The 12,669-nt window shown below is 39.2% G+C and overlaps 1 protein-coding gene across 2 annotated transcripts in view; it reads left to right on the top strand.

Annotated features, from left to right (window-relative positions):
- Positions 1-9,067: 9,067 nt before the first annotated feature.
- Positions 9,068-12,669, top strand: part of LOC147422355 (uvrB/uvrC motif-containing protein) — a 68,847-nt gene continuing 65,245 nt past the window's right edge. Inside the window, exons 1-3 of one of the 2 annotated variants that reach the window (XM_086503331.1) lie at positions 9,068-9,695; positions 10,888-10,947; positions 11,095-11,192. In XM_086503331.1, coding sequence (XP_086359457.1) covers positions 9,243-9,695; positions 10,888-10,947; positions 11,095-11,192 — 611 coding nt within the window. In that variant the 5' untranslated portion in view covers positions 9,068-9,242. The remainder of the gene's footprint in view (positions 9,696-10,887; positions 10,948-11,094; positions 11,193-12,669) is intronic. The other variant, XM_086503330.1, reaches the window with a different exon arrangement.

Raw genomic sequence — 12,669 nt, 5'->3', positions numbered from 1 at the left:
AATAAAGACCTGCTAGAATATCCCAAGCATGTTTTGCAGATTTCGCTGAATGAATGTGAGGAGTAATGGTGCGCTTCACAGACAACGTAATCAACGCATGAGCCTGCGCATCCTTTACATCCAATGAGCTTATTATGTCGTAGGCAAAACAACTCTAATAGCAACAATCCTTGCAGTAAGACCTGCAACATCCTCAACGTTGCCTACATCCTCAAAAATAGGACGTACATCAATGCCTTGCAAAATACTCCAAATGCCCTTTGACACAAGAACATGTTGCATCATGTAAGCCCACATAGGGTAGTTGTGCTTCATTGCGGCTTGCATAAAGACCTGCTAGAATATCCCAAGCCTGTTTTGCAGATTTCGCTGAGCGAATGTGAGGAATAATGGTGTGCTTCACAGACAACGCAATCAACGCATGAGCCTGCACATCCTTTACATCCCAACGAGCTTGTTCTGCCGTAGGCAAAACAACTCTAATAGCAACAATCCTTGCAGCAAGACCTGCAACATTTTCAACATCACCTACATCCTTACAACCAGGACGTACATCAATGTCTGCAAAATACTCCAGACGCCCTTTGACACAAGAACATGCTGTATCATGTAAGCCCACATAGGGTAGTTGTCCCCATCCAATCTGCCCTGAGTAGCAAACATCTTGAACACATCTGTGTTGTTGTCAGCCATGGAAAATGCCTGCACCTGATGTGAAAACTGCCCGAAATGAGGAGAAACTAAGTGAGAGCAGCACGTGCTATATAGCACAACCCGCAGTAGTAGACTGTATGGGACCTGTTATGCAGTATGTGACACTGATAGAAATTTTGCACAAAATGATGAAATTGCCTGTGCAAACCTGGTTGTAGAACGCTCGCCAAACCTCACTGAAATCGGAGAAAGTGAGCAGGCGTGTGCTAGAGTAGCTGGCAACTAAGCCCGGGAGGATGCAACTTGCTTTGATACCAATTGTTGGAATTAGGGTTGCAGAGAAACACATACAGCTTGGAGAAGACGAAGGAAGCTCAAGGACACAATAGAGAGTGTGTTACTTAGTGTGCAATGGAAAGATAGATAGCCTTAGAGTGATGGACGTATATACAATGCACGGGGGAAAAAACCTCCTAAAGAGGGAAAAATGCCTCGGCGGTCCTAGTGTGTTCACACACATCACTACCACATGTGTATGGTAACACTCGCTACCTCTCCCTATCTCTATCTCTCTCTATCTCCCATTCCTTCAATCTCTCCCTCCCTCTCCCTTCCTTCCTCTCTCTCTCTCTCTCTCTCTCTCTCTCTCTCTCTCTCTTTCTCTGTCTAGTTGGAAATAGGGTTGCAAGGAAACACACAGCTTGGAGAAAAAAAAAGAAGCTGAAGACCCACAGCAAGTAGTACTACTTAGTGCGCAATGGAAAGATAAGTTAGCTCTAGAGTGATGGGCGTATATACAATGCCCGGGGGGAAAAACCTCCTAATGAGGGAAAAAATGCCCCGACCGTCCTAAGTGTGTTCACACACATCACTACCACATATGCATGATAACAAATCCCCCTGGGAGTGATGTATTGAACGAGGACCTGGCACATAGAGTATATGGAAGTGCCATGCCCTGAGGACATGATCAATCCACAAAGGGGAGTAAGCCCAAAGCTTTGCACTTCTCACAACACAATGTCGTTGTGAAAAGATCTACAAGGTTGCCTTCTGTTGGCACAGAAGCCAAGCTGATCTCCCCTATGGCATGTCTCTCTTTGACGTAGTGATAATGCAGCTCAATGTGGTTTGTGCGAGCATGAAAAATTGGGTTCCTTGCAACTATTAGTGTAGATGATGTTGGCAGTGTCATGTCCAACACCCAAATCAGCCATAAGGTGTGTGAGCCATACACACTCAACCATAGCTGTAAAGACTTCCTTGTACTCAGCCTCACAATTGGAAGTGGCCACAGTAGGTTGTTTCTTGCTCAACCATGATATGCATGAACTACCGAGCATGAAACAAAAACCACTCGTAGACACTTGTGTGTCATGACAATGACCCCCCCTCGTGGGATAAAACAAGCCAAGATGTAAAGTGCCACTCAAGTAGCAAAAAATCCTCTTGATAGTCTGTTGATGCTTAGACTGTGGGCTATGCATAAATCTGCTCATCTGTGAGACTACAAATTGAATATCTGGCCTCATATTGCATATAAATAAGTCATCCAACAAGAGTCTGGTAAAGAGTGACATCGACATGATCACCAACATCATGAAGACTCAACTTCAAACCTGTTTCCATGGGAGTGGCAATATGCTTGTAGTCCTCAAGTCCAAACTTACATAGCAATGTCTCTATGTAACGTGTCTGACACAAGGCAATACCACCATCACACTGCTTAAATTGTATGCCCAAGTAATGATGTAACAGCCCCAAATCTTTCATCTTGAAAGTAGCATTCAAATCAATCTTAAATCAGCAATATGTGTCTCATTGGGGCCAGTGATCATCAAATCATCAACGTAAAGAATGATGATGAGAAGTACATCACCCTCACACTTTTCATACAAAGTGCTTTCTGTTGGACTGTTACAAAAGCCTTGTTTAACCAAATGAGTGTCAGCTTTCTCATACCAAGCACGAGGAGATTGCTTCAACCCATACAAAGCTTTCTTACATTTGTATACTTTATCTTCCTGCCCTTTAATGAAAAAAACGTAAGACTGCATTACATAAACTTCCTCAAATATGTCGCCATTCAAGAAAGTAGTAACAATGTCTAATTGATGTACATCCCATCCAAAATGAGCTACCAATGCACATAGAAAACGCACAGTAGTCATACGACAACTGAGATCAAAAGATTTTTCATAATCTATGCCTTTCTGATGTGCATAACATATTGCAACAAGTCGAGCCTTGTAGCGATCAATCTCACCGTCCGTCTTACGTTTCAACTTACGTTTTAACTCGTAAACCCACTTTGTACCAATGGCCTAAATGCCAGGAGGCAAATCACATAAAGTCCATGTGTCATTTTCTATAAGTGCATCATATTTTGATTGCATGGCAGCCATCCACCAATTTTTTGAATTATGTGCTTAATCAAAAGATAGAGGTTCCTCTACATCACGTAATCTAGAAACAACCAAAGCATAAAAATCTTATGCAGAAGATGCATGGCAAGAACCTGAATGAACTTGACTAGACAAAGATGCATCCAATTTACTGTCACCCAAAGTATGCACCAACCATTTTGGCATACCTCTAGCATGCTAATTCTCAGCCCTTTCCACATCAAGTACATCGTGTACATTTGCATCATTAATAGGCTGATTTGTAGCATTTTTTGAAACCCTAAAGGCTGCCATTTGCCTCATTCAAATTACATTCAAATCTTCACCACTGAAAAGAGGCAATAAACTGTTATAAATGTCACGCGATCTTACATTAATATCTCTAGTACATGACAACAAGGGCTGAACAAAATCTTCCACAAATGCAACATCTCAAGAAACTTGAAAACGCTTTGTTTGTAGATGGTACAACCTGTAACCTTTGCTTTTATTATTGTAACTAACAAAAATACATTCTCTAATTTTATGCACTGCATTTGTGGCACCAAAGCATAAGCTAAACAACCAAAAACGCGCATGTGATCAATAGAAGACTTTCTATCATGCCATGCTTCATATGGAGCCATAGACTACAAAGCTTTTGTAGGACACCTATTAAGTACATAATTAGCACACATGATGGCCTCAAGCCAAAACGATTGTGGAAAAGCTTGACTCTTGACCATACATCGTGCCATCTCTGTAAGCGAGCTATCCTTTCTTTCCAGCAACAACATTTTGCTGAGGTGTATATGGCATTGTACATTGGTGTTTTATCCCACGACTAGCTAGAATTTCATTAAACTTATGAGACATATACTCTCCCCCTCGATCTGAACGGAGGGTGCTCATAGTACATTTAGAGACATTTTCAGCCATAGCAAGAAATTGCTTGAAGCACATAGACACTTCGGACTTAGTTTTGAGCGGATACACCCATGCATGCCTGTAGTAATCCATCAATGAAAGTCACGAAGTGTACCTTGGATGCTATATCTTGTTGGAATAGCTTCGGCTATCTCTGCTCTTGGGCAAACTAAACTCTATCAAGATGTCTTACTAGTGTTAAATCGTACAAAATATAAGGTTGGATTGGACACTCTCTGCAAGGATATTGAAGGATTGGATCTTTTATGCCGTTTGGGTACTAAGACACTTGGATCAGAAGGGGTGATGGCCTTCTAGTCAATATGATGTGTATAATAATATCTATTAAGGTTTTCTTTAAAAATGGGGCTATATAGAAACCATATGTATAATAATCTCTTTAAAATTTAATAATAAAATTTTGGAGTACATGAGCTCTTTTTGGACATCTATTTCTAGTTAAAAAAGTTGTAAGTTGGACATGGATAACAACTGATATAGTCCATTGACACCTGTAAAACACATCCAAGGCTAACGTATCTGTTGTTTTGTTTGAATGGATGCAAGTGAGGACTCTATCTTTTCTTGGAATTTTTTTGGCTTAAAGCAATTGTCTGTACATGATTACACTTACACCTACTGTTGGGGAAGTACTTCTGATATCTGTGTATACTGGAATGAGGCTTCATTCTCATAAGCTTTGTACAAAGATAATTCTAAAACTGAGTTGTTTTTGTACTTATCATTACTTTTTCTCTAAAGCCATCTGTCTTTTGAATGTTAAAGTTCAATTATGTCTTATTATTTAAGTAAAAACAGCTACAGACACGTCCTATACAAAGATCTCCATAGATACTATGCTTTGCTATGTCTCTCTTCGATATCTATGCATCTATGGTATCACTTTCATGCTTTGATTATGTTCATGAGTTGAGGTTTGGAGCGAGCTTTTTGAGCGAGCTCTGGGTTAGCTTTTTTCAGATATTGGTCAATTGACCAAATCTATAAAAAAAACTAGCTCCAAAAAAAGAGTTTTCAAAGAGACCTCCTGGAACGAGCTTTTCTATCTATCTCTCTCTCTCCCCTCTTTCTTACTCTCCTTCTATCTCCCACTACTTCTCCCTATCGCTATTTCTATCGATCTTCCACTCCTTCAATCTCTCTCTCTTGCTCTCCCTCCCTTCCTTCCTCCCTCTCTCTCTCTCTCTCTCTCTCTCTCTCTCTCTCTCTCTCTCTCTCTCTCTCTATATATATATATATATATATATATATATATATATATATATATATATCCCTCTCACTCTCTCTACATCTCTCTCTCTCTAGGCACATTTGATTCGAAAAGAATTTCATTGGCACTTTTAAAGGTTGCATCATCCTTTTGGCATCCTAAGGTCTTGAGATGCATCTCACACTACTGCATTGTCACGTTTAAAGATTGCTTCATCCTTTTGGCATCCCAAGGCCCATGTGCACCTTACAACCATCTTTGTAATCTTGGTCCTTCCACTCTTTTTATGTCCTCTCTTTGAAATGAACAATTCTAGAGATAAAAACTCATTTAAGTAGACCAAAATTAAATTTTGTTTCATTACCTCTCTTTTGAAATTATAGTTGCCCTCGATTATGCACATATACAAGGGAAGGTGGACTTGGTCCATTGGCATTTAGCTAAGCACATTGACACCACTTTTTACTAGATAACGAGTCTACCCACTGCTTGGAAGGCAAGGTTGTTGAAAGTGTGTCTAATCATTGTAGCTAGCACACTGTTCAGTAGTAGATAGCACGTCTACTTAGTGCTTGGAAGACATAGCTACAGCAAGTGTGTGTCCTTTTGTATGCATACACTTCAAACATTTGAAACATAAATGATGGGCATTTAAACAAATAAGACAAAATCTTTTCATCCCTTTGCTTTTGCAACACTTACATTGATGATTACTTTTCATACATTTCCTTGGAAGCATTAACTAAGTACATTTAATCCTTCAACTTAAATTAGCTTTAGATCACATATATATATTATTAATGGATTTTGAATGCTCCAAAGACATATAACTAATTGAGAGTTTGGCATGACCATTCCCATTACATTTGCATTTCCGATTTAGGTATTAATTTTCTCTTTCTAGCTTGAAAAGAGAAAATCATGTTTTGAGACTCAAACTTTATTCTAACTTCCTTAAATACATTGTAGAATGTTACAAAATGAATTTCAATAACTAAAATTTGATGGGGCTCAAACTTTATTCTAACTTCCTTAAATAAATTGTAGAATGTTTTAAAATGAATTTCAATAATTAAAATTCGATGGGGCTCTTACCAAAAGACAATATGGGTGACATTACCTTGCTCTTACATGATGGTTGTCCTCGACTGTAAGTTGAAAACATGGATTGATTGTGGATCCTCATTTGAGCAACAACACCAGTCCACAATAGGTGGCTACTCTAGTCAGTGCTTGAGAGACATAGTCTTCCACACATTGTGTTTCTCATGAAAATCTTAAATAATTTAGTTCTTCAATGAAAACATAAGAGAAACTTTGATTCATTGAAGTCATTTCAACATTGATATCTTGTTTGATGTCCAACTCATATGAAAATTGCAATTCGATTTTCCTTGGTCATTGAATCATCTTATTTTGCAATTCATTAATAATAGTCTTCAAATTGAGACATTTGAACTGGGATATATCCGCACATATTTTCTTACCTTTGGGTGGTAGCTTATGCACATGCTTAAGGAGCCTTGATAGTTTGATTTGTCCTTAAGATAATCAAATCCATGCTATGAATAATATGTGTCTCCATAAGAGGAAGTGTTAGGCTTACTTGAGAGGCATAACTTTTAGCAAGAAGGTGGCAACTTGAGCCTATAAGCCAATCATTTACCTTTCAGCTAGATAGGTGGCAACTTGAGCCTATAAGCCAACTTGATAGTTTGAATTGTCCTTAAGCTAATGAAATTCATGCTATTGAATAATAAGAGGAAGTGCTAAGCTTACTTGAGAGGCATAACTTTCAGTCGTACAAGTGGCAACTTGAGCCTATAAGCCAATCATTTACCTTTCTTTGTAAAACAACAAACTTCTTTTTGTGACTTTGCATGACATTGGTGATGTATGTGTTTCTCACCCTTATATCGTTGCTCATTTTTACTCATTTATAAGCTTTATTGGATGTGGCACATTAATCATTTAATGAAGGTATCTTAAAAAAACTTTGATGTACTAGCCAAAGATTTAATCCTTGGTATCATGTAGTACGGTGTGCTTTTATCTTTAAAATAATATTTAGAAGATCACGCATATACTCTTTTGTAAAACAATTTGTACACTGTGTGACACTTCAAATATGGAGAAACATATTCAAAAATATGTCCTATCCTTAAATATCACAAGTTAAGACATTGTCATCATAACATTAATATAGTGCCCCTTCAGCAAAAAAGACATGGGTTTTATTGATGCAACACAAAACCTTTTGTGTCAACTATAGTAGTAGCATTTGCATCTAGCATGGTAGGTAGCCATTGATATATGCTACTAAAATAATTTGAATTCTTGTGCATTATGAGAAAGCATAATTTATATAGCTTTGCTTGAATAAATGTAAGCAACGTGAAAAATAAAAAAATAGTGTAACTTATTTAGTGGAAGTAGATATCTCCTCAATAAATCTTTTTTCTTCAAAAGACGAGCAAGTATGATTGCTTGAATTGTCTCCTTGATTTTAATTTTCATGCATAGAGAACATCCAACTCCTTGTGACCTATTCATTGATGAGATGCTCTAGTTGATGCTTATAGTTCTCTTCTTTGGATTCCGTCTTGCAAGTACGGATGCTTCGCTTCACATTCTCTTGGTGTTTATGTTGTTACTTTTGTCTTTTGATTGCTTAAACACAACATTCTAAGAGGAAGTGGATGCTCTTTTGAGAAGAGATTCATGGTGACATGCATGGTTTGAATCACTTTCATTACTTCATAACAGCCTTTGGGAACCTCAACATGGCCTTTTTCCCCTCTCTGAGAGAAACTCATATGCATTCAAGATTTGAGCTACTCATGTTATTTAGATTCCTTGATAACTTCAAACGTGAAAGCTCTCCTTCTCTAATTAGAAACACTAATTTAATTAAAATAAAATATCTTTCTTTGTGATCATTAAAATTTTCTTGCTTGCACCAATTCATCTCTTGATTGAGAAAGAGATAAACCTTTGACATTTTGGATATTGCCTTGCGTTGGCGGAGTCTTTTAGATCGGTCATAAAGGAAAGCTAAAAGCAAACAAATTGTATATTTTGAACAATTGATAGACTTTTTACTAGTCTATAACTTTTTGGATATGTGATAGGCTTTGGTCCTCTCGCAAGGCTTGGAGTTAACTCCTAAACCTTATATATGGCTAACTCTCTTGTACTTAGATGTATTAGCATGTTGGATCTTTCTCAACTAATTTATGATTCCTTTTTGTCTCATTGAATCAAAATTCTTGCAACACTTGACAACAGCCTGAAGAAGGTTGTAAAATGATCTCTAAAAACGATTAGCCTACTCTCGGTCTTGGCTCAAAAATATAGTCAAGAGCTTGCTAACTTTTCTTCCTTAGGAGCTGAATTTGCTAATTTTTTGAAGAAATTGTGTGAGTTTAATTTGGCTTTTGTCACTAAACCTGCTACCCTCATTGTCCCCCTATCTGGTGGACTTTTTTGTAGAGATATGACTACTTTGGAGGCTGTGAAAGAGTTTTAAAACAATTTATATATTCTTAGTGAGACCACTCTTTGAACTCTTCATCATCAAGAGGAAGACATGAACAACCAGGGGCAGAGATAAAGTTTTTGTTGACATGCTCTCATGACACTTGCATTCCACATTTGTACTAACTCTAGTTTGTGATGTGTTATGATTGGAGATAATAGAAGGTATGCTTGCAAAAAACCTTCTCTCTTTTACAACTTCGAGTGCTACTACGGTCGCTTGGCCGCACTCAAACCCATGACCCGGATCACAAAAGGCGAATATTCAACCAACCAATCTAGCTCCTTTGGACACTTACCATTCGGATCTTATTGTCTCGCTGGAAACTATTCACACAAACATGGATATAAATCTTTTGATTTGAGCCTTGAGATTGTACACAGCAGCACATAGTGACGGCAGTGGTGAAATGCGTGGCCCGAGATTAGCTTGTAAAACGAACGCTATCCTGCATGCGGCGGGGTGTCAATAACGGTTCTGTGCAGGTTGTAAACCCTGCCTATGTGCAATGGCCAAGTTCGAGCTCATGAACAGAGCTCAATGTAGACCTTTGGGTCCTTGTTCCTCCCTTCACAAGCGCAGCCTCAGCATCACCCATCAAACAGAAAGCAATTTACTTTCCGGACGAGTTTTTCTTTGCAAAGGCATTAAAGCCCTGCACAGTGGAGATACCAAAGGCCAACTACCGGGTGATGGCTCTGCTTTGCGATTGCTTAGACAACACCCAACCGTGTTATGCCATTTTGCGCGTAGCCGCATGCTACATGTCCCAAATTGGTGTGCTGATAATAGACTTCGAACTTTATCAGTGCTGACGTTCACGAATCGGGACAAATTTGTAGCTAAAATCTGGCGAAAAGATCAGGATGCACAATTGTCTGCATTTATGGAGCAAAGTAATAGTGCCAATGAAGAACTCTTGCTCTTCTTTTTTCAACTTGATTTGACGACAAGACTGCAGGTACTGTCCTCTTTCTTATGGAGACATCAAGGAATGTGGGGTTTCATTGCAGAGTGAAGCACTTTTAGATACCTTGCAATCAATTGAAATTGGGTTGTATCATAGGGGCAGTTTGATAAATGTGGGGTCTCTGGCATATATCATGATGCGTTTGTGGTGACGTTGATGTTTCGTGTGATGATGCAACGTGGCATTACATGGGCGTTTGGTTTTCTTCATCTTGAAACTCATTTATATCAGTTCATGTGTTTTCGTCCAATAGTTGAGATATATATTTGAATTTGAAGGTTTGCAAGTGACAACAGCTGGTCTAAACATACCAATTTCTGTCCTGTGGTTGCTCAGAGAAGTTTGAAAAAGCAAGTCTGCCATATCAGTTCATGTGTTTTCGTCCAATAGTTGAGATATATTTGAAGGTTTGCAAGTGACAACAGCTGGCTAAACATACCAATGTCTGTCCTGTCGTTGCTTAGAGAAGTTTGAAAAAGCAAGTCTGCCATTCTAGCTGCTGGCCCTCTTAAATAGTATTTGGGGTGTAATGCGGCACATAAAAGCAAAATTCCATATAGTTTAGTGGAGAAGATCATGAAATGCTTTGTTTTTCAACTGTTAAGACTTCAAAGAATACTTTTTCTTTGATGCTGTAAAGCTTGAGTAAGCTCTAATGATATGGTGATGGATTCAATTCCATTCGACTTCTCCACATTGAAACTGTACAACTTGGATCTGACAACTTTGCTTTGTGTCCCTTAATGTAAGAGATAATACCCATTTTGAGTTATCTTTGAGGAATGAGCATGTCATTGAAGCCCCACTCCCCCACCCCCCACCCCTTCCCAAACAAGAAAAAGAGGCATGTAGGTTCGATAGATCAGCATGAAATGAAACTTGCTTATAAACCTGTGAAAGGTGAACTGACCCAATTTTTGCAGGGTGCACTTAAATTAGATCTATGTGAATGTGACTTCTCCATGTTAAAACCGTTTTGACAACTTGAATTTGGAAACTTTGCTTTTTGTGTGGTAATGCAATAGATTATTCTCATGCTGGAATTTTTTTGAGGAATCCATGCTCTATGCATATAAGGATGTCATTGAAGGGGCCTTCCCTCAGAAGGCATGTAGGTTCAGCATGCAATGAAACTTGCTTATGAACCTCAAAGCTGAAAGGAAACCTGCCTTTATTTTTACAGCGTGCACTCAACTTGGATCAATATGAAGCTGCTCAACAGCTAAGGGAAAAGATTGTGGAGGTAAAATTTTCATACTAAATGGCTGAGGAACTTTATGCTTGCGCAAAGAATCAATTACGTTGCTGGTTGACTTAAATTCTTGTGCATAAGTGGTTCTCGGATCTACGCCTTGAACACAGGTTGACTTTTGCCTGTTTTGAAGTTAAGGTGGACAAAGAGGTTGAAAGGTTAAGAGAAGCCAATTTGGGCTCAGTCTCTTCAAAAGCTGAAGCTCAAGACAAGGCCATTGCAATTCTTCGCCTAAAGTAAGGAGCTTATTTCAAAGCAATTTCTACTTTCTCTCGTATTAAAGTGCATGGATGAAGCATGCGGTGCTGTTCAAATATTTTGACTAGTATCATGTTTCTGTCAAAGAATTCAAGCTTCCGTAAAGAGTTGTGAGGTGTCCAAATTTTCCACACCGAAGGTAACTGACTTGGTGGGAAGGAGCCTGCTTTATGTATACCATGGCTTGCTTGGTTCAAAGCCCGTCAGTGAGATCATTCTCTAGCTTTGGCTGTTCTAGAGCAACATATAGTTGTTGATTTTTTTGGCAAGGACAAACATGATCAGTCAGAATGTTCATCACTTGGGGTCGCACTAGGAATGTTTGCAGATAAAGGTTTGTGAACTACTGCTTTGATTAGAGCTGTTCTTCAAAAAACGTCTTAAAAGAAGGTCAGTGGCCCAGGCAACGTCAATTGTACATAAAAATATGAATATATTACCAGATGCATCCAGGAAAAGCCCAAAATTAACTTCAAAGAAAAGGGCAAGTTATAGACTCATGGCAGTTATCCACAAGATAAACCAACCAGCTCCACCATGCATCATATTGACTAAACTTATCACTGAAAAGGTCTATGTACGGAGCTTCTTTCATGGTTTGGGACTACAGTGTTGCAAGGCAGAGTATGCGCCAATCTGTGATGAAACATGAGCTTTAATCTTGTTGCAAGAAAGAAAGTTTTTACATGATGAGCATTAGTGGCAGTGGAGCACCTGCTTGAATTGTGGATGCTTTGCAAAGATCATGCATTACTAGTCAAAGTTCAGCGTTCTGTGGAAGTGTCCGTGACACGAGTGGCTGAAAATGAGAGGGAGAGAGAGAGATGGTGCAAGCCGTGCAGGTTGCGAGATGCACATCTATACAAGAGTGTATACAATGCCTGGAGGAATGTGTCGAAGTGTAGCAGAAGGTGTGGTGACAAGGGAACAGTGGGGAGAGGGAGAGGGAGAGGAGAAGAGGAGAGAAAAACGCTAGAGAGAAGAGACGGAGAGATAGAAGAGTGGACAACCTCTGCAAGGGCAAACTTTGCAATCACAGGAGATTACAAGGCTCTATGCCAGAATGGGAGCGCCTCGTCCCCCCCTCTTCCTATATAGGGGAGTGAACCAAAATGCCCCACGACCCATAAATATGGGGAATAAGTAAATAGGTAGAACATAAAATAGGGCGCCCATCAAAAAGACCTAGAAGTGGCTGACGGGACTAAAACTGAAAAACCCCCATGCCTAGAATATGGAAAAGCCTCATAAGGTCGGGCATAGCCGCGAAGAAGTCCTCACTTACAAGATCTAGATGGAAAACAAGGAGATGACCTCCAAAACTCAACACCCCTCTCAAATCCTTGGTACACAACAAGACCAAGTATCTAGGGCCACCAATAGTGAAGAAGGAATTTGCAAGTCTCTGCTGCATCAAGCGCACCTCTGTACAGGACACCGCAGGGCCATGATAGA

The sequence above is a fragment of the Adiantum capillus-veneris genome, chromosome 27 (assembly GCF_014529385.1).
Source record: "Adiantum capillus-veneris isolate H3 chromosome 27, ASM1452938v2, whole genome shotgun sequence".
NCBI lineage: Eukaryota > Viridiplantae > Streptophyta > Polypodiopsida > Polypodiales > Pteridaceae > Adiantum > Adiantum capillus-veneris.
Note: the sequence above shows the minus strand (reverse complement) of the source record. Positions and strands in the feature narration are given on the sequence as shown.